The sequence below is a fragment of the Apteryx rowi genome, unplaced genomic scaffold, assembly GCF_003343035.1.
Source record: "Apteryx rowi isolate R43461 unplaced genomic scaffold, aptRow1 scaffold_22, whole genome shotgun sequence".
NCBI classification, from domain to species: domain Eukaryota; kingdom Metazoa; phylum Chordata; class Aves; order Apterygiformes; family Apterygidae; genus Apteryx; species Apteryx rowi.
In genome coordinates this window covers 3,560,349-3,572,995 of record NW_020448530.1, presented here as the reverse complement: position 1 = coordinate 3,572,995, position 12,647 = coordinate 3,560,349, and the positions used below count along the sequence as shown (strand labels likewise).

The window sequence follows — 12,647 nt, the reverse complement described above, 5'->3', positions numbered from 1 at the left end:
GTACCTGCCACTAATGTTACAGACGCAGAGGTAACTTCAAAAATCTCAGAAGTACCCAGCACAAAAGTCTCTGGGGAAAATGATGAAAAAGGCAGTTAACTCTGTTTTTGTCAAATCATAGCGTTACACAGAGATTTCATCATCCGCCACCGTGCTGGCAAGCTCTGCTGGGCAGTTTAGATGGGAAGGCGGCCATGGGCACAGAGGAGGGAGGAGGGGCCCAGGACGCACAGAGGCGGGTGCACCTGGAGGTGCTGTTAGCTCCAATAAGCCACCCGGTCTGCTGGCAGGAAAAATGAAAAAGGTGAGAAAACGGACACACTTTTTCAACGTAGGCCGACCACAGATGGGGCAAGGACAGGCCAAAGCGGTGCTGAGGGGGCCTCGGGTGCTGCCGAGGAGCCAGGGTTGCGAGCCCAAGGGGGAGGGCGGGTATGGCAGCTGAGGGAAGGAGATGTGGTCGCGAAGGCCGGCCAGCGGCCCAGCCCCGGGGCGGCCTGCGAGCGGGGCCCTCGCGCTGCTCCCGCCCTCAGCAACGGCCGCGCCGCGCGCTGAAGCGTCTCGGCGGGCGGGAAGGGGAGGGCTGCCGCCCTCCGAGGAGAGGGGCGGGGCCTGGCCTCTCAGAGCTGTTCCTCCCGGCTTCGGGGCTCGCCGGCCGCCCCGGTCCTTCTTCTCGGTCCCGTACGGCCGAGGCGAGTCTTGGAGAAGTTAGGGCAGCGCGTGAGGAGCAACAAGCTGGAGCCGACGGAGAACCTTCCACATGGTGAGGCTACGCCATCTTGCGATACGGCAGAAAAAAACATGGCGGGCGCCATTTTGCATCTGAGCGAGACACGAGAAGAGCCTTAGTGTTTTTCTCCGCCGGGGCGCCGCCATTTTAGATTACGGAAGAATCTCCGCCTTCCCTAGAGCGAGGTTCCCTCGTAGGGCGCCGCCATTTTGGGTTACGAACAAGACGGCGACCCGCAGGGGTCCTCAACCCCCCCTTCCTCCCTTTAGGTGTCTYCATAAAATGCCCGTGGAGAATCCCCTCTTTTTTCGCCCCGCTCCCAAGATGGCGTCGATGCGGGAGAGCGACACTGGCCTGTGGTTGCACAACAAACTGGGCTCCACAGACGAGCTGTGGGCGCCGCCGAGCATTGCCTCGCTGCTCACGGCTTCGGTGATCGACAACATCCGCCTCTGTTTCCACGGCCTCTCCTCGGCCGTCAAGCTCAAGCTGCTCCTGGGGATGCTGCACCTGCCCCGCCGGGCGGTGGATGAGGTGAGGGCGGCGGGCAGGACGTTGCGCGGGAARCTTAACCGAAACGGAGCGTGTGTGTGGCGGGGGGTGAGGGGAGAAGGGGGGCACCACCTCGCCCCCCCCCCTTTAAATGGAGTCTGTGGAGCCCCCTCCCCTCCCCCGCGGCGGGCCGTTAGCGCGGGCCGCGCCGGCCGTGAGGGGGAGCCGAGCCGCGGCCGCTTCCCGGCGGCGGGTGGGAAATAATTAGCGCCTTCCCCACGGACATCCCCGCTCCGCCCTGGCAGCTGGGTTTTTTTGTTTTGTTTTATTTTTTGTTCCCCCCTCCGTAGTGCAGTCCGTTGAGGCCCCGCTCGGAGGTTCGGGCCCTCGGCGTGAGGAAAAGTGCTCGGATCCTCCCTGAGGCGGGAGCGGAGCGGCAGCGCTGCTGCTGCTCCTCTTCCTGCTCCGGGGGGAGCCTGGCTGACGCTAGACTTCGAAAGCAGGGCTTGGGTTTCAACCTGAAACCTCTCTTACGTGTCCAAGCGGACTTGCAGCTGTAGGACTATATTTTGCTAGAGTTTGAGGACTTTTGGTGCATCTTGGGAGGGGGGAAAGGGCTTCTCTGAGCTAATGCTTGCTCTAAGTTTAGGCCATAGAGGTAAGATTGGCTGCCAACAATAATGTGGATAAGATCTCATTTGTTCTCTTTAATACTGCCAGCTGTGTAGATGTCCCGAGTTGAATATCTCAGATTTAGGAAGGACAGCAGCAAGTGCTGAAACTTTGGGAATGGAAGATCTGGGGTTTGTACTGAACAGTGTTTTCCCCATCTTCTTGTAGTCAGGATTTGCTGGAGAAATTTGCCACTTTTTTTTGCTTCCTCTTACCCTTCTGGGAAGTACTAGTTCTTTCCTTTACTGTCCTTTCCCCAGCTAATAATCTGCCTGGCTGGATTCTGATCCAACTTTGCAGGGAGTCAGCATAGATCCAGCAGAGTTTGTTCGCTTGGCTCTGGACCGTACGTCATCTGCAGCTGGCTTGTTCTTACCAGTAGGCAGCTACTGGTGGTTGGGGTAATAGTTGGAGAATGATTGGGAAACATTGAGTTTTTCCAGCCAGGTTGGAGGAACTCCTGTCCTTCTTCCAGCATGTATGGTGCTGGTTTCTGATAACAATTTTAGAGATAGTGAGTAGTTTGAGCCTCAGCTTTTTGTGTGCAGTATCCTCAGTTGTGCTTGTAGCAGTCCCTTTCATGGATAGGGTGTGCTTACACCTAAAAGAAGTATATGCACAGTCTCCCCACACCCTATCTAGTATAATTTAGATTATTGTGCACTCTACTTCTGCTCACTAAGCTTAAAATGCAAAAGCATTGCTTCTCAGCAATAGTTTAGTGTATGCCAGGGTCTGTTTTGCCAGATATATCTGTATGGTTGTTACTCTGTTACACATGACTGCAGTTGCTTTTAAAAAGACACTTTTTGCTCAGCATATGTTTCCTCTGTTTTTTTAAAACATGTTTGTATCTTGTGCCTGTCCAGTGCACAAGCATTCTTATTTATGTGTCACAAATGCAATTTTGTTTTGTACAAACAAAATAACCAAGGCCGGAAAGGGGGGTGAGGAACTACCCCTAAGTTTCCCCGACCTCAGAGTATGCAAACTTCTTCTCGAGTAGTGTGAAAATCCAAATAGCTTGGAAGAAGAAGAGTCTTGCAATATTTGGTAAAAGCTAACAAACTAGTGGTGTTTTTAGGCCTAAGAGAAGGGAATTTTAAAAAGCTTAGGGACCTTCGTAAGTAACACTCAAATGCCAGCCCTGTGGTGAGGGAGCAGCAGTTCAAGTGAACTAAAATAATCGATTGAAATGCTGCACAAGTGTTCACTGGACTTATAATACACTTAATTTTTGTTTGTTTATTTTTTTAAGACTCATTCAAATTAAGGAAGATGGCAGCAGGCCACTTCACTTGATTCGTGCTTTTCTTAGTTGTGGAGATGAAGTGTATGGTGAAGAAGAGCAAGCTGGTTGCTGTGCCTTTTAATATGAAGTTAAAGTGATCAGCTGTGTTCCAAATATAAAAACTTTTACTACTCCTGCTGTAACAAAAATAGAATGTTGTGGGATTTTTCAGTTCTTTGGTAGAGTTTGTGAAGTCAGTCATAAATTCAGTCTTTTACCTGTAAACAGAGCATGCTTGGTCTAGAGCTAGGGTTTTACTATCTTTTCAGTGCTTTACAAAGTACCTGTAATTTATTTTAATTATTTCAGGGACATCTTTTTTTTTTTTAAATCCTTTTTCTCAATAAAGAAGTTATTAAATTAAAAAAAAACGATGAGGTAGAAACCCTTAACTTTGCTAATAGGTCTGATTTATTTCATTATAGACTGATTTCATTATAGACTTCCTCCTATAAATGATAAAAATTGCCAGTGTAACAAAACTGCTAACTAAAGGGAATGTCTTATCAGATATTCATCATCTTGTAGTGAATTTACTAAAATAAAGTTGTGTTTATGAAGGTTTGCTATGTAACTTGTTCTCATGGTTTGGGATACTCTAACTGGTATTGGATATTTGATGCATTTATTAACCATAAAGCTGCTAAGTGTTTTGTACTAGTGGTCAGTTCTGTATATACACACAGCGTGCGTGTGTGTGTGTTCTTCCCTCCCCCCCCCCCCCCCCCACCCCATGCACTGTGCTCTGTATTTCTATACAGTATTCTCTGCACTGTATATTATACAGTGCTGGACATAGTCTTTTTGCTAGTGGAAGTACACCAATATAGGGTACCTGTGGCTGTCTGGAAATGAAATCCTTCAGTCAGAAATCACTTTGACTCTGTTACTGATCTCTGAAAACTATTTAACTTCACTGTGAAAGTACTTATGTTGGGAAAGTTGTATGTATATTTTTCCTGACTTGTCATATGCCAGCTGTATCAATTGTGTGTGAGAAGCACAGAGCTGGCATTTGAAAACTTAATAGTATTAGAACCTGTACTGCACCAGCTTTGTAAAGCTTTGTGAATCTTGATGGTGGATGCAGGATGTGTTACTGGTTTGCCATGTAACATGTTAAAAGATATTCATCTAGATAACAGGTTGTACTTAGTTGTTTTCTCTTCAAAAATCTTTTTTTTTTTTCCAGTTCTCTTTATGATAGCATTTAAACTGAGGGTTAGAATAACATGAAAACCTTTTTGGGGGCAGACATCTAAATAAAAAGTTATATGGGGTTCAGAAGTATGGTGGTATTTGCTTTAGAAGGGATTTAATTGGCTGCTGGTCCTTCCTAAATCTCTGAGAAGATTTCAATCTAGACAAGTGAATCTTCAGTCAGTTCTCTTGAAAGCTCACTCTCTTAAGTGTTAGGTTTTTTCTAAAATGTAATATCCTGGTATTTTCAAACTACCTTTTTTTTTTGTTGTTGTTTGACACTGCAAATATTGTGTAGATACTAGTGACTTAATCCTCATAATACCCATGTGGAATAGGTAATGAACCTAATTTTTTTTTTTTTTAAATCATGCTATGAACCTCGTTACTGCTTGTTCGTTCCCTCTATCTAATAGGAATAATTGGATCTCGTTTTCTTTTTAACACTTAGGTGTATTTTGTAGACAGTTGTCAAAAATACCCTTTCCTGCTGCAGTTCTCTAGGTAGAATTTGCTAACTCTTGAATCTCCCTGCTCCCTTCCTGAGCCTTTTATCTGCTAAACCTTTTGTAGATGATCATGGTTATTTGAAATGATGCCTAAAGCTCACTGTAGTGCTGAGTAGAGTTTCAGGGGTAATTTGGCAGAACAGTTACTTCTGTTTACTTTGTGTATTATACTCTTGTTAACCTGATTCACAAAGGCAAGTGCAGTATTTTTGTGCCAGCATTTCATTTATTTGTTTAGGGTTAGACTATGATGTTATAATCAAGTCTGGAATGAGGACAGTGTGCTTCTGTGCTCTGAAATATTTTGAGAGGAAGATGCTGCCTATCCCTGGAGTGATGCACCTTCTTATTACTGCAGCTATGTTGAAGAGAGCAAAAGTCAAGACTGTTTCTTCCTGCTTGCTTATGTGAATAGGGAGCCTTCTATTCATACAAGTGGAAATTATGGAATACCAGTGCAAAGAAATAAGAGGGTGTACGATACTCCCCTTTCTCTCTGTTCAGAACAGGCTGCTATGTATCTTTCTGGCCACCATTTAATATTTTTCATTTTTCTGAGTATAATATGGTGCATTTAATGTTACTCTTGGCCACTTCTGCAGTTTTTCATGATTAAAATAGAAAGTATACACAACAGTGTATTTGATCCATCTTAGTTCTGTATCACATAAATAATAATACTGCATACTTTCCAATGTGCTTAATGTAATGCAAATGCTCTGTAGTAGTATAGATTCCTATTAAATATCACCTTCTTAGTGCACCCTGAAAGATGAGAATGTGATTAGGTTTATTAGCCAGCTGTGAATGCATTAGTATATGGGTTTAGTCATGTATATTAATTTAGGCATAATAGAAAGCAAATGAATGGGAATTCTTTGCAAGAAGTCTCATTGGAGCTATCGTTTTGTGTATTTCTAGTGATGTTTCCTTTTTCACGCCTTCCCATGGTGCTGTGCCTGTATTCTTCCTGCACGACCATTGTCAATCTGCCTTTGTCTCTGTTCCCAGACTTCTTCCATCCTGCCTGATCCTTTCTTGTTAAATGTTTCTAGTTGTGCCCTGTGCCTTATTGTGCCAGCAGGCTGAGAAAAACGCTTTAATATCCTTGAGCCTTAGACGAGAGAACTGCCAGAACATGTTGCATCAGATCTTGACATTCATGCTTAACAAGACTCTGGTTGGAGCTGATGGGACTCCAATTTACTGACCCAATGTTGCAATCTTACACAATTAAGAGCTTGGGATTATGGCTCTGAAAAGTAACAGTAAAATTGTATGTAGGATTTTGTGTTGTTTTGAGTTGCATTTCATGCATGCTCAAACCACAGATGAAATTATTTTTTTTTCCAGCTGCCAGGTTTATAAATTCAACAGGGAACTGAGAGCATATGTATAAATTGCCTTATGAAGACAAACCTGAGCAAAAACTCAAATCCAGGCTTGTTCAATGCAAACCTGTGTTCAGGCATAGTCTTTGATTAGCTCCAAATGTGCGGTGAAGCATGCTTCACTTGACTGTGTATGACAGTGACTGTTCCTTCGCCATCTTCCATGAGGACTTGTGATAATATTACTTGTTCAGCGTTGGGCAAGCAAGTTGCTCCTTCCTTGAAGGAACCAAAATCATGTGAAGCCATGGGTTGTGGGGATAAGAAGGTTGCCTGAGCTTTGACTGCCCTCAAAGCAGTGTCAATATAACTTGCCCAGACAAGAACTCTGTAGGAATATACATGATATAGGCATTTTGTGAACTTTTGGTGCAAATGTGAGTTTTGTGGAGCAGATATGATGGGTAAATGGGAAGGATACAGAAGATATTTTTCTTCCAGTTGTTGTTTTTCTGAATTTGTTTTGATGGAGGGGGGGGGAAGAATTCTGTACATTTGTCTGGACTGGTAGTGTCCAGATAAAAGCTGGTGTAAGTTTCATCAGCTTTTATTAGATGTTATTTTAAATTTTCAGGTATTTTGTGTAAATCTGTTCTGTAATTTCTATAGAATAGATAGGAGAACGTAGAACTCTAGATAGTATTCATACTGCCCTCTTGCACTGCAGTAGAAGCAACTTGTGACGGGCAGTTTAGGCATAGATTTGTCCATATCTCTGTTCTGTGTGGAATCTGGGTTCTCTTACCTTTTCCGAGAAAGAAATGAGTGATGGAGGACAAAAAAGATTAGAAACTCTTAGAAATTGATTCTCTCTGTTGCGTGTTGGTTAAATTTGATGACAAGTTAAAACTGTGTGTGGTCGTGGTTATGTAGTTACTGTAATCCAAAATAAATCAATAATGCCACTGCAAATGTCACTTGACTCTTGTGTTTCTTCTTTCTGCTTCCACTCCTGTCCTTATTCTAGCTTTTGTGTCACTGCAGTGACCACAGCAAGGGTCTGATCTGGCTGGAACCTATTGGGAGATGCTAGTTTTGAATCAGATGAACTGATCTGGTTCCTTTTGTGAGTGTACAAACATGAGCACTAAAAGGAGCAATGCTAAATGACAAGCTGCTCCTCTAGCAAGCACAGTTTTATACCTGACTAAAGTGACAGGGCAATAACATCTGTGTGTGGGTGAATGGAATTGAGAAATGTCAATGTTTATCTGAGTTAGAATGGCGAGGTCTAAAAGTGCTTCAGAAAGAGATAGCAGAAATTCAACTTTTGTCTCTAAAAAGAATTGTGTGAGTAGAGTAAGCTTTTTAAATTATGCTCATATAAGAAAAAGCCAGTTCTAAATAAAGGGAAAGAAATATAGCATAAGATCGATCTTTTGTTTTTTTTCACTGTGTTTGGAAACCTCTAGACATTGTAAATTATGCCATATGTGCCACAATATGTAAGCACAATGGGATGTGAGAAGGCAGAATTCAAGTATTTTTCTTGCTTATGGTCTTTAATGCTAATATTGAATAGATGGAATATGTCTAAATACTTGCCACGAAATTTTATTCTGTTATGTTTTGTGGCTTGACAGGCACATGTTAGATCTTGAACATCTTAGTTTCATGAAACTAATAGTTTTAATGCTTACATAAGAGCTTTCTTAAAAAAAAGCAAGTGTTTGGTTTTTATTTCAGGGTTTGGCTACCTATGAATGAAATAAAATAACTAATTTAAGAAATCATAACTCACTGTGTGAAATCAGTTGACTGTAGCTGCAATTTCATTTTTAGTGCCAAGAGCAGGCATGTTGATCAGTAATTCAAAAAATCACTGTGACAAATGTCATTTTGTTAATCTTATGTATTATTTACCCCTTTTTAAGATAGATGCTTAACTTAAATGGTTTTTTCTCACTATAAAAGCTTTGAACAGATGGAAAAATCTTGTTACTTGTGGCATATTAGAGGGCTGAGTGTACTTCTGTAATGAGTAGATTTTTCCAAATGATATAGTTTGATTCAACATGAAACAATTTATTTCAGTCTAAGTTTAACTAAAATTTTGAGAACTTATTGTATGTTCACATGATGTAAATATGGTCTGTCTGCTGTTTTATTCTGTAGCCCAGTAAGGGACATGTCTTCATTTAGATTCCCATTCTAAATAACTTTTATTTTGTTCGAATATCCTAATCGCTGAATATAAAGTTGGGATACACTGGGAGTGTAAGCAAGGTGTAGAACGTAAGGAGACACTTCTGCAAGAACCTGACTGTTTGCGCAAAAAAAAAAAAAAGGTTCAATACTAAAACAAAACCAAGTTGCCAAAAACTCTAAACAAATTTGGTTTAGATTGACCTAAGGCAGTATAAAAAAAACTATCCTGGTTCATTCTTTGCCTAGTTCTAGAGTTAATGTATAACTGTGGAAGCAGTCTCCCTCTTCCCTTCCCTGCTAGTAAAATATTGTGCATGTTTGTGCTGGTGTCTTTAAAAAAAAAAAAAAAAAGTTTCCAACTACAACCTGTTTAAAACTGTTTCCAATTGGCTGATTTTCTTTTTCTTTTTTTGTTAGATGAAAGGGGCACTGACTGAAATTATCCAGCTCGCTACCTTGGATTCAGACCCCTGGGTCTTAATGGTAGCTGATATTTTAAAATCCTTTCCAGATACTGGCTCCCTTAACCTTGATCTTGAAGAACAGAATCCCAATGTTCAAGATATTTTAGGAGAGCTTAGAGAAAAAGGTAAGCCTTTTCTGTTGTTGGAAATTACAGAAATATGATACTACTTTGTAGCCTGTTTTTTCACAGCCAGTCTTACCATTTTAACAGTATCAATATTAGAACAAGCAGTAAGGCCATGTCTTGCCTACCACAGTTCGTAACCTGGCATGCTGATGGCGTATCATGGGACTGTAAACTGAGATATTTGACGAATGGTAACCTCTTAATTTATCTTCTCATGAATCATCAGAACTTGCATGTCAGGTATTATCCTAAATATTTATGAAAGGCAACACACAAGTTAGTGTGGCTTTAATAGCATTGTAGACAGGCTGTGTGCACGCTGACGGGTAATAACTGAGTTACTGCAGCTTAATAAAGTTGAGGTGTTTTTTGCATGTACTGCTGTGTCTTGAATGTTGTGGTACTAGAGAAGACAGTAAGGGTATGTTTCTCCAGTGCCTCGTGTGGACAGCCTTGTTCGTGTGGAGGTGCCACCCACTGTGTTGTGCGGATGGGTGCCTCTGTTTGCTGGAAGTCTTCCTCTGGCCAACGAGTGATAGGAGTTGGCAGGGAAAACTGGACATGAGAGCTCTGTCGCTGATGTCCAACTAACTGTGGAGTGCCTAGGAGTCAAAAATATTGGCTCAGACACTTGCACAGTTGCTGCTTCAAACAGTGTAGTAAATAATGATGCAAAACCCGCTCCTACTACAATGGAATTGATTTAGCAGATTGCCTAGAAAAAACCCTGAGGCATCAATGGACAGAAATGATCTTGGAGTCAGTTTGCAGTAGACCAATAATAGAACGGCTTAGAGGTGAAGCATATTGTTCTCTTACTTTGGACTTCTGTTCGGTAGTTTCCTTCTTATGTGCAAGTTTTATGGAATCTGAGAATTTCATCTTTTTTATCTTTTTCTCCTCTTTGAAAATAATAACATGTATTTGATTCCTGTAATTCGACTAGGTGTAATTAACATGGAACTTGGTGTTTAAGGAAAAAAAAATCTTTGATTTCTTCCCTATTTTAGTTAATCCTAATAATTAAAATTAAATTACTTGCTTGGTGTTTAAACAGAGACTCAAACTTTAAAACAGCTATACAGTCTAGTTTTAAAATGTTTTATAATCAGCTATCAAAGAGTTGCTTATACCCATGTGTACTGTGTTAACTCTTTGTGCAGTAAGTGAATGTGAAACATCAGCTATGTTGCCGTTGGAATGCCAGTACTTAAACAAAAATGCCTTGACAACACTAGCTGGGCCACTTACTCCCCCAGTGAAACACTTCCAGCTGAAAAGGAAACCTAAAAGTGCTACTCTCCGAGCTGAACTCTTGCAAAAGTGTAAGTAGTATTATACCTAGTTGATAAGGTTGGGTAACAGATTAGATTGCAAAAGGAAAACTTATATTCCGCTGTTTTCTCCAGGATACAGGAATATACATTATAATTTTCTGTTATAAGGGCTTTGTTGACTGATTTCCCCCTCCCTCCCCCTCTTGATACACAGTTGTGTGGAGGAGCAGGTGAGAGTCATTCTGGCCATGATTACATTAAAATGCTAATCTTGATTTAAATGCTGTCCAGATTTCAAGGCATATAGAAAGCTCTATCTTTTTAAAGCATGGGTAGTTTCTCTTGTGTCACAGTCAGTGTTTAACAGTCAGTTGGGAAGACTTATGAGAGAAAGCTTTGGTTAAAGCTCTTGCAAAAAAACTGAAATGAGAACCTGGTTTTATTTTACTATATGTTTTTGTAACAGGGAACAAGAGCTGCTAATTCATGCTTTCTTTTGCTCAGTATGGCTATAGAGGGTGAAAGCCAAGAGGGTTTTCACTAACAAAGGGAAAATATGATATGCACATGTAAATTGGTGGCTGCATTAACTGAGTGATCTTAAAATACTTTGTGCCTGTTGTTCTGTTGCAGCAGCTTGCTTCTTTCTTGCTTGTGACTTGACTAGTTAATATGAGGCCTGTAGCTTTTTATATTTTATGAAGTTTTCTTTAATTGTTCCTTTTTTTTTCTGTGATAAATTGCCTACTTTGATAATTTTTTTTTTTTTTTAATTCAGGCTATTCTGTCAGTCATGTTGATTTTTCATTTTCCCCAAATACTGCATTTGCCAAGCTTAAATGACCTATTTTTAAATTAAAATGTATTTCTTATTTTGTGGCTATTCCCATCTTTTTCTGTATTAGTTAATTTTTTTTTTTAACATAAGCAGTGATGTATTGTATTTTTTCCAATGCAGGTTTTGTAATAACTAAAGCTCTTCTCTCTTTAGCAACAGAAACTGCACAGCAACTCAAGAAGACTGCAGGAGTGCCTTTTCATGCCAAAGGGAGGGGACTGGTCAAAAAAATAGATACAACAAGTATGACTCATTTGTATTACTTCCCTGAAAGTAAATCTGATAAAATAGCATAGTTGAAGAGTAAAACTACAAAGTCTGATTTTATAAAACTTAATTCCAATCAAAGGAAAGGATTTCTCCCCTTCTGCCTCCCCCACTCCCTGCTGCTATTTAAATGTTTCTGACATGTCTTGTCTAAAAGAACAAGAGGTTTTTCTTAATTGGCAAGTATGTCTGTCAGGCTAAAACATATGCAGCTAGATCATGCCTATAGACATTAGTAAGAGGTTAATTTTCATCACTCCAGGAATAACTCCTGACTAAGAGATCTTGCTCCAGAAAGAAACAGAGCGAGTGGATCACAGTAATCTGCTGTGGTCTTTTAAATACTGTGAAGTAGACTGAAAGTATTGTGTATCTGTAGAATTTCCATGTAGAGAAAGCATGTGGGGAGCAGAATACTATAATAAGTATAGTACAATGAATAACTTGTGCTTTCTTTAGAGGAGGCTAGTTTAGAAATAACAGTACAGATAAATAAATCTCTATCAAACAGTTTCAAACAAGTTAAGAGCCAGCCAGTCATTGTGATATTCTTAACTGCTTTCTAAAGGTTAAGTAACAAAGTATTTTAGTGGGACAGTATGACCGTTGCTGTTAAGGCTCATTAGTGGTTTCTACTAATGGATGTGACAAAGATGTATAAATGTTAATACTGAGTTGAAAAATTTATTTCACCTGTTTACTGAAGTTCCTGAACTCTTTGAATTTTTTGAGTAAGTTTGTGACTGGGAACAAGAGAAGGGTTCAAAATTAGTAACATACTTTAAATCATTGCATAGCTGAATTTTTTCTGACCACCAAAATGATGCTGAGGTATAAAATTTGATGTGATTATTTACTATGGTGGCTAGAAGCTATGAAATATTTTGTGTAGATGCTATTTAACATGCATTGTTTTGAGCAGTGAAGTTTTTAGGCACATGTTCACACGTGAAATGCAAACAGTGCAGTTTTTATTAGAATTAAAATTTGTCCCAATGCAGAAAATGACTTGGCCCTTGGACTTGACCTTTAAAGCCAGAAGGTCTCTAGAAATATTACTTATATGGGACCAGTTGGGGTTTACATTGCTGTAAATATCTCAAGCTTAGACACCTTGGTCAGAGAGGATTGTCCAGTGCTGAAAATGTTTTCAGTATGATATTTAGAGGGATGCAGAGTATCTAACCTTGTTTTCTAGATCTGAAGGTATACAAGAATCTTGTTTGACCTTAAATGTAGA

At 40.6% G+C, this 12,647-nt stretch overlaps 1 protein-coding gene across 2 annotated transcripts in view; it reads left to right on the top strand.

Moving 5' to 3' along the window:
- Positions 1-396: 396 nt before the first annotated feature.
- NELFA (negative elongation factor complex member A) overlaps positions 397-12,647 on the top strand; it is a 30,072-nt gene continuing 17,821 nt past the window's right edge. For both annotated transcript variants that reach the window (XR_003253304.1, XM_026064572.1), the window contains exons 1-5: positions 397-763; positions 1,000-1,264; positions 8,851-9,022; positions 10,189-10,350; positions 11,294-11,383. Coding sequence is in view for 1 of the 2 variants with exons in the window: in XM_026064572.1 (XP_025920357.1) it covers positions 435-763; positions 1,000-1,264; positions 8,851-9,022; positions 10,189-10,350; positions 11,294-11,383 (1,018 nt within the window). In the remaining variant the exon portion in view is untranslated. The remainder of the gene's footprint in view (positions 764-999; positions 1,265-8,850; positions 9,023-10,188; positions 10,351-11,293; positions 11,384-12,647) is intronic.